This window comes from Seriola lalandi, unplaced genomic scaffold (genome assembly GCF_002814215.2).
Source record: "Seriola lalandi dorsalis isolate HSWRI2012SDOR001 ecotype SW California unplaced genomic scaffold, Sedor1 jcf7180002054947, whole genome shotgun sequence".
NCBI lineage: Eukaryota > Metazoa > Chordata > Actinopteri > Carangiformes > Carangidae > Seriola > Seriola lalandi.
In genome coordinates, this window is record NW_019525498.1 from 1,264,813 (window position 1) to 1,276,805 (window position 11,993).

Consider the following 11,993-nt stretch of genomic DNA (forward strand, 5'->3'; position numbering starts at 1 on the left):
CAATTTTTTTTTTTTTTTTTTTTTTTTTTGGTTCCTATGTTGGTTTGCCTTCATGTTACAGCGCCAGTGAAGGCCGTCAGGTGAGAGGAGATGAGGGAGGCCGAGGAGGAGCAGGAGCAGGAGCAGGAGGAGGAGCAGGAGGAGGAGGGGCTTGGAATGATGTAATGCACAGAGGGAAGTCCCAGGACGTGGGCGCCAAGGTCCCCCGGTGACGTCTGCTGAGGTTGCTGAGGGCTGTCTGAAGGAGGAGGAGGAGGAGGAGGAAGAGGAGGAGGAGCTGACTCCTCTGCTGGTTCAGGAGTGACCGGGAGCCTCAGTAACGGTGCGTCTGGTGGGTGTACTGGGAGCTCTGCTGGGATGACGACGAGTATCCCATGGTGCTCTGGGGCTGAGTTGAACCTTGGACGTTGCTTTGGTAACCAAGGCGGGAGCCAGAGTGCTGACGGAAAGACGGAGGGGAGGGTGGAGAGAAAACAGCAGTGAGCAGCAGAGACATCTTCACCTGAGCAGGTGTTACTGCCATTAAACATCTGATTCCCTTATCAATTCCCTTATTAATAATAAGCTAAGCTAAGCTAAGCTAAGCTAAGCTAAGCTAAGCTAATCGTGTCCTGGCTCTAGCTCTATATTTAGTGTAACAACATATTATCTAAATACCCCAAGGTTTTATTTCAGACATGGAGGCAGTTTGTATTTGACCTCTGGTGACCTTGAGAGGTCATTGACCTCAGCATTGCATTATTACAGTTTATGCATCACTTCTCCATCATAATCATGTCATCTTTTCCAAAATTGCATAAACGTGTCGTCGGACGTCTGGACCTGAAGTTATCAGAGAAACAAGCTGAGGAAATGTGAGACAGTTCAGCTGCTGGAGACGTCCTGTCCTGTGACACTGAGGAGCGTCGGTGAATCACTGCTTCATTCAGTGTTTTTAATGGTTATAATCACCGGGTCTGTTTGATTTCCTGAACCACTGACACTGAAGGGATCCAAACCGGGAGGAGACAACAACTCCCATGATCCCACGCTATTTCAGGACGTCACCCAACGTCGTCTTTTCTTATTGTTCTGATTGTGAGACCCCTGGAGGCAGAAGTTACAGACGTGAGTTTAAAGGGTGAAACTATAAACACTGCGATCAGACACCAGACGGTCACCTGTCGTCTCATCACAAGAACTCAGCTGATTCATGACGGGAGTCTGAGCTGTGACGACCCGAGCTGAACTGATGACATGTCTCCACTTCAACATTGCATCATTGTGTGTGTGTGTGTGTGTGTGTGTGTGTGTGTGTGTGTGATGGTCTGTGGGACGGGGGGATGTGGGATCAATGAGGGAAAAGTAGGACGCTGACAGCTCGCCGCCCTCCTGGTATGTCAGGCCACTCAATTGGTTTATTTATACATCAGCTGAGGCCTGACAGCGACCAGCTGTCTCACGCGCAGCCTCTGCTACATTCACTCGGAAGTGAAATAACTTAACGTGTATAAATGTTCTCGGATTAAAGAAAACGATGTTTGTGAGTGTCAGCTGCAGGTGTAAACTCCTACTCACCTGGTACTCTGACTGAAGCACCCCGGTGCCTGAGGAGGCCCCAGAGGGCCCGATTCGAGGTTTCTTGTTGGGCGGCCCCTGGTCCTGGCCGTGTTGTAAACCGCCGCCGGTGGTGGCCCCCGTGGCCCCGGTGGTGCCGTTTGTTTGGGCAGAGCTCTGCTGAGAGGGCGCCTGCTGGGCTGTGGTCTGCTGCTGGTTCTGGGCCTGAGTCTGGCCTGTCGTCTGCTGGTGCTGCTGAGTCTGGTTCTGCAGACGGAAACACAGGGCGACCGACAGAGGCTCAACACAGGTCATTAAGAGGCTGCATGGAGGGGGGACAGATAACTTCATTATCAAAGTGTCTGTATTGTGAAAGCTGCTGCAGAAGGTGAAATGTAAAAAAGGCTGCGTGGAAATGTGAGTTTATTTTCTGTGACTCTGGATTTTTCACCTTCTCCGTTTTCTCCTCCGGCTCGTCTTCGTTGAGAAACTCTCGTTTTGGGTAGGGGATCTGACACCCGGCAAACACGCTACAGACAAAGACACAGGAGTCAGACACTGAAACATTTCTGCACTAACATACTGTAAAGCTCTGGTTCTAATAAACCAACCAGGACACAAAAACGAATTCCTCAGAACCACTCCACGCCTGTTTTTCTTCTGCCGCATCAAGACAAAGCGAAGCCTGTTGCAACAGTTCACTAAGACTCACTCGGTGGTCGGTAACGGGTCCTCCAGGAAGTACGGGTCCTGCAGCGCCTGCTCCGACGTGATTCTTTTGGTGGGGTCCATGGTGAGGAGTTTCTGGAGCTGAAAGACACAGAGAACACACATGCGTACAGAACGAGTGTGAGGTCACGGCGCTGGCGCTCAGGTCTGAGGAGTTCATTTGCATTTTTAGAAAGAACAACAGAGAATCTTCTCGTGGTCAGATACCCGACCTTAATCACCTTCCGCAAACCTAAACCTGGCAGGAAGTGAAGTGAGTATTAAATATAATGACTATGATGAACTAATGAGAAAAGAGTTCATGGATTTTGGAAAAATGTGGTCGTTGGAATTCATTTTGTGTGAAAGTAATGTGAAAAGTGATTCACAGTTCGGTCCCACACAGACTCTGCGAAGAGTTTTGACAATGCGACTTGAGTGTTGACCAATGCAGGTAAATATAAACTTCATATAGACACACTGCTGTGCTCTGTTTAAAGGGTTTCTACATGTTTACCCACTAAACTCTGACACGTCACTCTCACATCCTTCAGGGCCGTGAGTCACGGGACGACAACATGCAAACACTCAAATACGCTTTTCACCTGCTGCAAAACTCAGACATTCACTCATTTGTGTGTGTGTGTGTGTGTGTGTGTGTGTGTGTGTGTGTGTGTGTGTGTGTGTGTGTGTTTGTCACCTACCAACAGGAAAACTTTGCTGTCGGGTTTGACTTTATGCTTCTCCATGTATTTGATTAAGCTGCTGTTTGCGTACCTGTCAGGTGAGAGAAACAACGTCACACTTAGGTCAGAATTTGTTTGTGAGTTTCTGATGATGTCAGATCATCACAGCGTCTCCTCACGTTGTCCTCCTGAAGTCCTTCTGCAGAGTCGGGTACTCCGGCATCTTCCTGATGTCTTCCCAGTCCTTATCTGTGCAACGCAAACGCACAAACACAACAACGTCATGCGGCGTCTTCACGGAAAGTTTTCACACCGCGCTAACGACGAAGTGAAAATACGTGAAATCATTTCCAAAACTGTTATTTGAATTATCTTTGACATTACTACCAGTGTAACATCACGTGTTTTCACTTTTTCATTATGGGTCATTGAGTTTAGATTGATTTTAAAATGGAATTATCCAATAAAATCTACAACACAAACAGTGAAGGCCACTGCACATGCTTTTGTTTTTGACCAGTGTTAACAGAAAACACCCAGATAATGTAAAATTAACAGACTGGTTTAAACCCATTCTCTCTGAGTGTCCTGCTACATGGGGACACATGTGACTTTATTTTGAAGGAATAAAGGTCCTGATTTCCTGTCACCGAGCAACAGCTGATGAATCTAAACATTCAGACTGTGAGGAACGAGATCACTGACTCTGCAGTGATCACACACAACTTCTTCTTACTCTTTACTCTTCATTAGAAACTACGACGGAGTAAAACATCTGACTTTTCCAGAATAAAGTTGTAATTTTACAATAATAAAGTCATAATATAATGAGTAAATTAACAATAATAAAGTCATAATATAATGAGATAAAGTTTTAGGTTGTGTGTGTGTTTTAGAGAAGAAATATCAGATGCTTTAAAATGACGTGGAGCATCCTGTGAAGTTCTACTTTAGGTTTCACAAATAAGGAGAAACTTCCTTTTTTGGCTCAACATCATCATCATCATCATCATCATCATCATCATCATCATCATCATCATCATCATCATTTTTAATTCTCGTAAAAATTCAGACTATTTGACCAACTAGAGCCGCTGCTAACGCCCCGGAGGCAGCGACACACTCCGCTGTAAATGTGTGTGTGAATTACTGTTTAATGTAGGTTTCAAATGTTTAGAAAATTTGCCTTTGCAAATATTTCACAAGGATGAAATGTACTCAACATGTTTGTTAACTGTACGGATACAAACACATGTGTACACACACACACACACACACACACACACACACACACACACACACACACACACACACAGTGACAGTAAACATAACTGTGTTTGTTGCTAGGAAACTCCACAGGGCGTCTTTAAGTCAACTGTGAAACTTTGACTATGATTACATTAAATTACATTACGTTACATAACGTTACATTAAACATTAATGTTTTATAAATTTATTTACATCTGTATGTTTTATGTACAGACCATGGGATGATGAAACATCATAATAAAAGATAATGATCAACGTGTCACCTGCGATCGGTCGATACCAGCTGCTATTTTACACAAATGTGGAAGGACTTTGGTCAAATCTACTAATTAACGTACTAATTGATCTGTCGTGAGATCACGTCATGACACTTAATTAACACAACAAGTCATTTAGAAAAGAAATTCCTGCTTGAGTGAATTTACTCATCACGATCCAAAACCGGTAAAAAGTATGATTCATCCGTCGCTGCTCCCTGATCATTTGAATTGTTTGCTTTGTGTTTAGCGCCAGAAGCTGTTTTTCTTTCTCCCTGCTCATTCGTCTTTACGTGGAAATATTTGATCTGTTTAGTTTGAAATGTGAAAACACAACTGAGGGTGTGTTAGGGTCTTTTTTGACCCGTTTTCAAGTTTAAATGAGTGAAACTTTTTTAATTTGTTCTGATCAAAACAAGACTTCATGATAAAACACGTTTTGATAATTTTTTTTTTTTGCTAAAAGCCTAAAAAATAAAGTTCCATCCGTGGTGTTACAGGGCAAAACTGACCACATAAGAAAATACAAACAACTTATTCTGGGAATTATATTTTGATTATCATCAGCCTCTCATAGTCTGATAATATATTTAACTGTTCTTTTCATCATAAGCAATAAAATAGATCAACTGCATGAATTAAATGAAGTCTAACATCAAAACTCAAGTAAGAAAATATTTGTTATATTTATGGATGAATAATAAGTAACTTCAGTATTTGTTAATTAATTTATTTTCTTTTTTAACACATTAGGAGGGTTAACGCAGCGGGGCTGGTGACGTCTGTGTGTAGATGTAGTTGTGTAGTTGTGTAGTTGTGTAGTTGTGTAGTTGCAGTTTTGTGCATACCTGCAGGGAAACCCATGACGCTGAATATCCGGTCGAGCTGGTCGTGATGGAACGGGTTACTGGTCTTGATGTCTTCTTGGCGACAGTGAAAGATGGGCTCCGACGTTAGCAGCTCCGCAAAGATGCAGCCGATTGCCCAAATATCTGATGGACACACACACACACACACACACACACACACACACACACAGTGTCATCAAACGTGAAGTTTAGATCAGATTGGACAATTTGTATTTGAGTTATAACTTCCTGTTTCATGGCGAAACATTGAATTGGCCGCTCCGCCGCAGGAAGGTCCTCCGACGAAAACTGACAAGCTTTTGGATTTAGCATCGAAAAGGTCTTAAGATCAGCCTGACCAAATATGATGTCGATCTGATTGATTTTTCTAGGAGGAGCTTGTTATGTTTGTTTGTTGTATGACGGCCTTAATTTGCAAAAACAGCACCAAAATTGCACAGTAAATTCAAAATGGCTGACTTCCTGTCAGGTTTAGGGTATAGGTGCAAGAGGCTTTTTTGTAGGTCTTGGCATGTTACACGTGCCCACCGAATTTCACATATGTAGGTAAAACACAGGGTGAGTAGTGCCTCGTTGAAATTTTGTAGGTGGCGCTATCGAGCCATTTTGCCACAACCATGCGCGAGACCCATAAAACATGTAAAGTTTCACCAGGCCTCATGCGTGTGCAAAGTGTCATGACTTCTTCAGCATGTTCAGAGCCTGTGGAATAAACCCTCAGGTTTATGTTGTATGAAACCTTTTTAAAAGTTGAATTTAAGAAATAATGTAGAAACGGAGAAAACACCGTCAGACCTCAGAGGGTTAAACACACAGGACAGTTTCTATATCTGACTGTTTCACACCTCACACACAAACACAGAGGAGGCCTGAGACACAATAGGAGCTCAGAGTGTGAACTGGTGTGGCGACATGTTCCTGGAATGATAAATATAGACATGTAGGCAGACACGCTTCATACCGATGATGATTACTGGTCATGTGGGGCTCAGACCTTGTAAACCAGCAAGGTGGATTCCTGTTCACATTGAGAGACCTTGCAGGGACAGCTGACCGACAGGTAGAGGGACAGCTGACCGACAGGTAGTCCTCACCTGCTGTTCTGGATCCATACGCTAACACAAACCTACACATTCTGTAGCTGCCACGCCGACCACACACCGGCTTCACTCACGCAAACAGTCAGGGGTCCAAGTCCGACAGAGAAGTGTGTGTTCATGGCTGCTTTACACACACACACACACACACACACACACACACACACACGCAGGGCTTTCTTTGCACACGTGACCCCTGTACTCACCAATAGCTTTGGTGTAGTGCCGGGCCCCCAGCAGGAGCTCGGGGGCCCTGTACCAGAACGTCACCACCACGGGGTCGAGGTCCGCCAGCGGCTTGAGGGGAGAGTTGAAGAGTCTGGCGAAACCCATATCAGCTGGAGCGAGCGGGGAAGAGAGGAGAGGTGTCGTTAACGAAGACGCCATCGGGCCGATCTGCCTCACACCTCCTGATACAGCTGAGGTTTTTACACGTTCGTGTCGTGCTAATAAACAGCTATTAACATGGAAAACACAATAATTAATGTCATTATGTCTCTGTCGTCTATCTCAGTGGTTGTTCTCTGGGTGTGTCATGTCATGTCATGTCATGTCTTGTTATGATTCACTTTCTTTGTTTTTTTATTTTGCGTCACCTGTAAAAAGTAAACTAATAAAAAAAAATAAATAAATAAAAACATTTAAATTTGCCGCCAGACCACACACATCACCTACTTGTTTTACCCGATGGCGTGCTAAAAGAACTCTTATTATTAGGCCTCCTTATTGTCACGGCGTCGGGTGTGGGCCGCCGACACGGTTGAGATTTGCAAATGGGCCGTGAGCTGGAAAAGCTACCGTGTAATTATCTCGTCTAAAGATATATTACACAATCAGAGAGAAACATCTCAGCAGGTTTGTGCTCACCTCTGATCTGTAATCATCAAACATCCTCCATTAATCAACTTCAGACTTCTGAAGCTTTTATTCTCACTTTTGTCGGAGGTGAAGGGTTTTTACATTTATATTTAAATGAAGTCCAAAGTTTCACTTTTAGCAGTTTCATAAATCTGGGCCCTGGTTTCTGGAGATAAACTCACCCCTGACCTAAATCTTACATCTCTTTTATTCGAAGGTTCCTTTGTGGAAAGTGATCAAAACCAGTCGGACAGGTGAACATGAGCGTGTCTAAATCCTGTTGTTACTTCATGGCGTGCAGTTTTAACGAGTCAAATCTCTCTGTGGACCGGCCCTGTGCGGTAACAGTCGCTCCCTCCAGAGAGATCCTTGTCAGCAGCAGTTGTAGAGGGTCCAGTTGCAGCTCGTACTATTACTAGGTGCACAGAGTTTAAAAATAGACTCCAGCGCTGCAGCGTTACCCTTCAACAGTCCCCTGGCCAGCTGGCTTACGCAACAGCACTGATCTGGGCTCCCTGTCGACCTCTCACAGAGAAGGTTAAGCACTGCCGCTATCGGACACTCAACCAGGTCAACGGCCTCATCGATCCCACTGTCACGCTGACGGTAATATCTACAGCCCAGCGCTTCGCAGAAACATTTTCTCAGTCTTACCAATTTTGACTCTTCCTCGTTCGGGACCCTCCCCCATCACCAGGATGTTCGCCGGTTTCTGGAGGAGACACAGAAAATGTTAAGATGACGCTTTTAAACCAAGCGGCTCCATGAGTGTACACACTTCCTGTATCACACCCGCTTTTATTAGTGATTCTCCTCTGTCTGTGCCGCATGCGTTCAGCCGCCATGTCCCTCTGGTTATTGAACCACACGACCACGTGACCGCGTCAGTCAGCCATTTTTTGCGAGCGTGCACTTAAAACTGCTGTGGAATCAGCAGCTCACACACCTTCGCCGTGTTCCTCTGGTTTCTGGGTGAGGAACTTGTAGTAAACAGAAAGAAGCTCGTGGGAAATAAAAGCTGCATTAGCACACTGACCTAAATCGACGGGAGATGGCAGCGTTTGAAAAGGCTGCTCTGTGTGAGGTGTGCGCTATCATTAATATTATTATTACATCCTTTATCTAAACAGGTCGGCATCTCTCTTTCAACATGTACACTAAAAGTCTTCACACTGGCCGACCTGTCACTCAGAGAGTTGATTTCAAAATCTTGCAGCTTGTGTATAAATCACTCTAATATAAATATCTCCGACCTGCTTGTGACATATGAAGCTTCTAGGACCCTTCGAACATCTCGATTTTAAATCATTCTAAACCTTTTACTCTTTCCACCAAATCATTTAGTAATTAATTTGACTTTTTATATCTTTATTCTTTACTCTTTTCTTATAAATCTGTATCCTTTATTATGTTTTATTGCTCTGTTGATTTGCCCCAGCGTATGAAGACACTGGAACAAGACAGAATCAAACACTGACAAATCTTTTCCCTAAAATCAGCTGCTGATGAACCACAGCGATGAAGCTGCTTTGCAGTTTGTTGCTGACAGTGACTCTCTCTCTCTCTCTCTCTCTCTCTCTCTCTCTCTCATGTTACACACAGTCACGTGCACATGGATCACATGACGCCGTTAGCTCCGGTTTTGCTCCGGTTTCCTTTTTGCACCAGTTCCTGAGGGAAAAATATATAACATTATGTTTCAGCAGCTGATGGAGCTGAAAGATACGATGGTTTCTCAGTGGAGCCGCTTCATGCAGACGAGTTCAGCTTTAAGGCTTCGGGCCACTTCCAAGCAGAAAACACAATATTGATATATTATTTATTATTGGAAGTAAACATTTGTTAGTAAACATTTGCCACTTTACACATCCAGCAGACACACAGCTGCATTAGCATTCATGCTTCTAGCGACTTGGCTACTATAAGTCCAATATTTACTTTTACTATTTTACTATTGTTTATAACTCAAATTTGCTTTCCATCATTTCCTGAGGGAAATACGTTTCTGTTAAACTGCGTTCAAACTTGTGCCTGCAGCTAGTTGCCGGGTGGTTCAGCAGTGGTTCTGAGGGTATTTTCTCGATCTCGAGGTCGAGGAGATTTGGTTAGAGAGGAGATTATTTTGACTTTTTGACCACAGCCTCTGAGGTTTTAAGGTTATTTTCTCAATTTCTACATTATTTCTTAAATGCAACTTTTAAAAGATTTCATACTGGAAGGAAACGAGCAGCATGAGGGAGTCTGCCGGGCACTTTCACCACAGGGGTCACGGAGAGGATCAAAATCTAACAGTTACACTTCCTCTATATTACGTTGGGTCATGTGCACTGCGTTGTCCACTGAATCATGCGGTGACATCACACAAACGGACGCTGCACAGTTAATCATTGGTCCGTGTGTTTGTGGCGTACAGTCGCCCTCTCTCCGACCGCAGTTATTCGCCTGTCATCAAACAGCCTGTCGACTCTCCCCGGGTGTCCGTGTGAACGTGAACCCTCTGGCTCACCGGACTCAGTTCTGCCTGGCAAACACGTCTTGTTGCTATAGAAACAGCACCACTAATGAGGTCTATTATTCACGCCCACAACAAGACACGCAGCGATCGGCAAACACAAAAGCGAGTTCAGGCTCCCAGTTCTTCTTTCACATTTCAAACGGGCCTCGCTGAATTAATTTGCCGGGCCTGAACACATTCAATGTCGGCTGTTTGAAACGCAGTTATTACCTCTGGAGTGTCTGTGACTGTAACAGAGCAGAGAGAGTCAGGGCCTCTGAAGAAGCAAAAGGAGCAAGTGACATGTTTCTGATGAGATAAAAAGACGAAACAGAAACAGAAACAGGAGTGGAAACGACAAGATGGGAGGGAGGAGAGTCGTGTGAAAGCAGCTGGTCCAGTTCTCTAAGTGATAATGAAAGGAGCTTCAATGTTATTACCTCATTTCAACATTTCAATCCAGTTTGTTCTGTTTTTTAGGAGGATTTATAGTCCATGTGTTGTAAATACACTTTTTTTGACCCTCATGTGCAAAAAGATCATTTGGCCCAAAACCTGATGAACTGGAAAAACTGAAATTCTCCAAATTACTGATGTGGATAATAGAGCGTAGAAATATGGTTAAAACCTGTGGACTCTCCACTTTCTGTTTCACATTCTCTTGTGAGATTGAACATGAGTCAAAGCTGCAGCTGGAAGTCCTCGAAGCAGAGTGAGAGAAAAATGCTTCGACTCCGTGATATTACAAAATCTCATTTAAGGCATTTATTATACATTTATCTACGTATATCATATCTTATATATTTTGTTTGAACCTGAGACTTTGGTAAACACATTTAAATTCATCCACTTCCGCATTATGTTGCATGAAACCTTTTTTAAAAGGTGAATTTAAGAAATAATGTCGAGAAAATACCCTCAGACCTCCGAGGGGTTAAATGCTGAACCTGTTTAGTCCGGTTCAGACAGACTCTGGTGCCTGTCGGGTCCAGCTCACTGAGGCCGGTGGGAAAGCTGTCATCTGAACTCTGGTCTGGGCTTAAAAACTGGACGGCAGCCACTTGAGAAGGAGCGTTCTCGGCCCAGTTCCAGTCCAGCTCCGGTGCTGTTTGTTTGTTGTGTGAAAGCAGATCAGAACAATCACGGGACTGTGAGGCTGCAGACACGTGATTGTAGCATGAAACTCCTGTTATATTTATACCACCCGTCTGCTGATTGTCAACTATTAAGGAAGGATCTCCAAACTGATGTGGTAGATTATTTAGTAACCGCGGTAACAGGTTTTGAAATTCTCCAAATTACTGATGTGGATGAATTTAAATGTGTTTAAGTCTCAAGTTCAAACAAAATATATGAGCGAAATCGTAGATAAATGTATAATAAATGCCTTAAATGAGATTTTGTAATATCACAGAGTCGAAGCGTTTTTCTCTCACTCTGCTTCGAGGACTTCCAGCTGCGGCTTTGACTCATGTACAATCTCACAAGAGAATGTGAAACAGAAAGTGGAGAGTCCACAGGTTTAAACAACACTGAACCATATTTCCACACTGTATTATCACAAAGATATCAATAGAAACATCCGTCGACCTCAGAGGGTTAAGACTTTTTTTTTTTCCCACTGAAGGAATCCAAACCGGGAGGAGCTTACGGCGACGGTGGTGAAGACAACAACTCCCATGATCCCGCGCTATTTCATGACGTCACCCAACGCCATCTTTTGTTATTGTTTTGATTGAGAGACCTCTGGAGGCAGAAGTTACAGTGTGAACAGAAAACAGATCAGGGCTGAAGGGAACGATGCATCACTGTTTTCCTCAGCCAGGATCAGTCTATAAAGAAGAAAAGCATCAGATAAATATCCCATAACCATCTATACTGTCTTTAGTTAAATGCAGATAGACCTTACATAGAGTTATTACTATAAAAAAATGTAAGTATAATGTTCATTGCTCAGTGTTTCCTAATTTAATAATTGAAGACAGAAATTAATGTTTTATTCTGAAGCTTCTAAACATCGAGTTTACACTTCCTGCCCCTCTGAGTCCGTCTTGACGTCGGCAGCATCGTGTGTGTTGTGCTGCTGCAGTCGGACTGCGCGGGACAGTCGGGCAGACACTACTGTGCGTACTCAGTACAGTACATTTACAGTAGGTTAGTCTGGATTTGCTGCAACAACAGATCACCTTCAGTAATCCCCCCCCCCCCCCCCCCCCCCC

At 43.9% G+C, this 11,993-nt stretch overlaps 1 protein-coding gene across 1 annotated transcript in view; it reads right to left on the reverse strand.

The window, feature by feature from the left end:
- Positions 1-10: 10 nt before the first annotated feature.
- The window catches only part of cdk19 (cyclin dependent kinase 19), a 37,726-nt gene continuing 25,743 nt past the window's right edge, over positions 11-11,993 (reverse strand). Inside the window, exons 5-13 of the mRNA XM_023394282.2 lie at positions 7,935-7,992; positions 6,629-6,760; positions 5,305-5,448; positions 3,110-3,179; positions 2,949-3,021; positions 2,249-2,346; positions 1,988-2,066; positions 1,558-1,803; positions 11-439 (exon numbers count right to left, since the gene is read on the reverse strand). Coding sequence (XP_023250050.1) covers positions 314-439; positions 1,558-1,803; positions 1,988-2,066; positions 2,249-2,346; positions 2,949-3,021; positions 3,110-3,179; positions 5,305-5,448; positions 6,629-6,760; positions 7,935-7,992 — 1,026 coding nt within the window. The 3' untranslated portion in view covers positions 11-313. The remainder of the gene's footprint in view (positions 440-1,557; positions 1,804-1,987; positions 2,067-2,248; positions 2,347-2,948; positions 3,022-3,109; positions 3,180-5,304; positions 5,449-6,628; positions 6,761-7,934; positions 7,993-11,993) is intronic.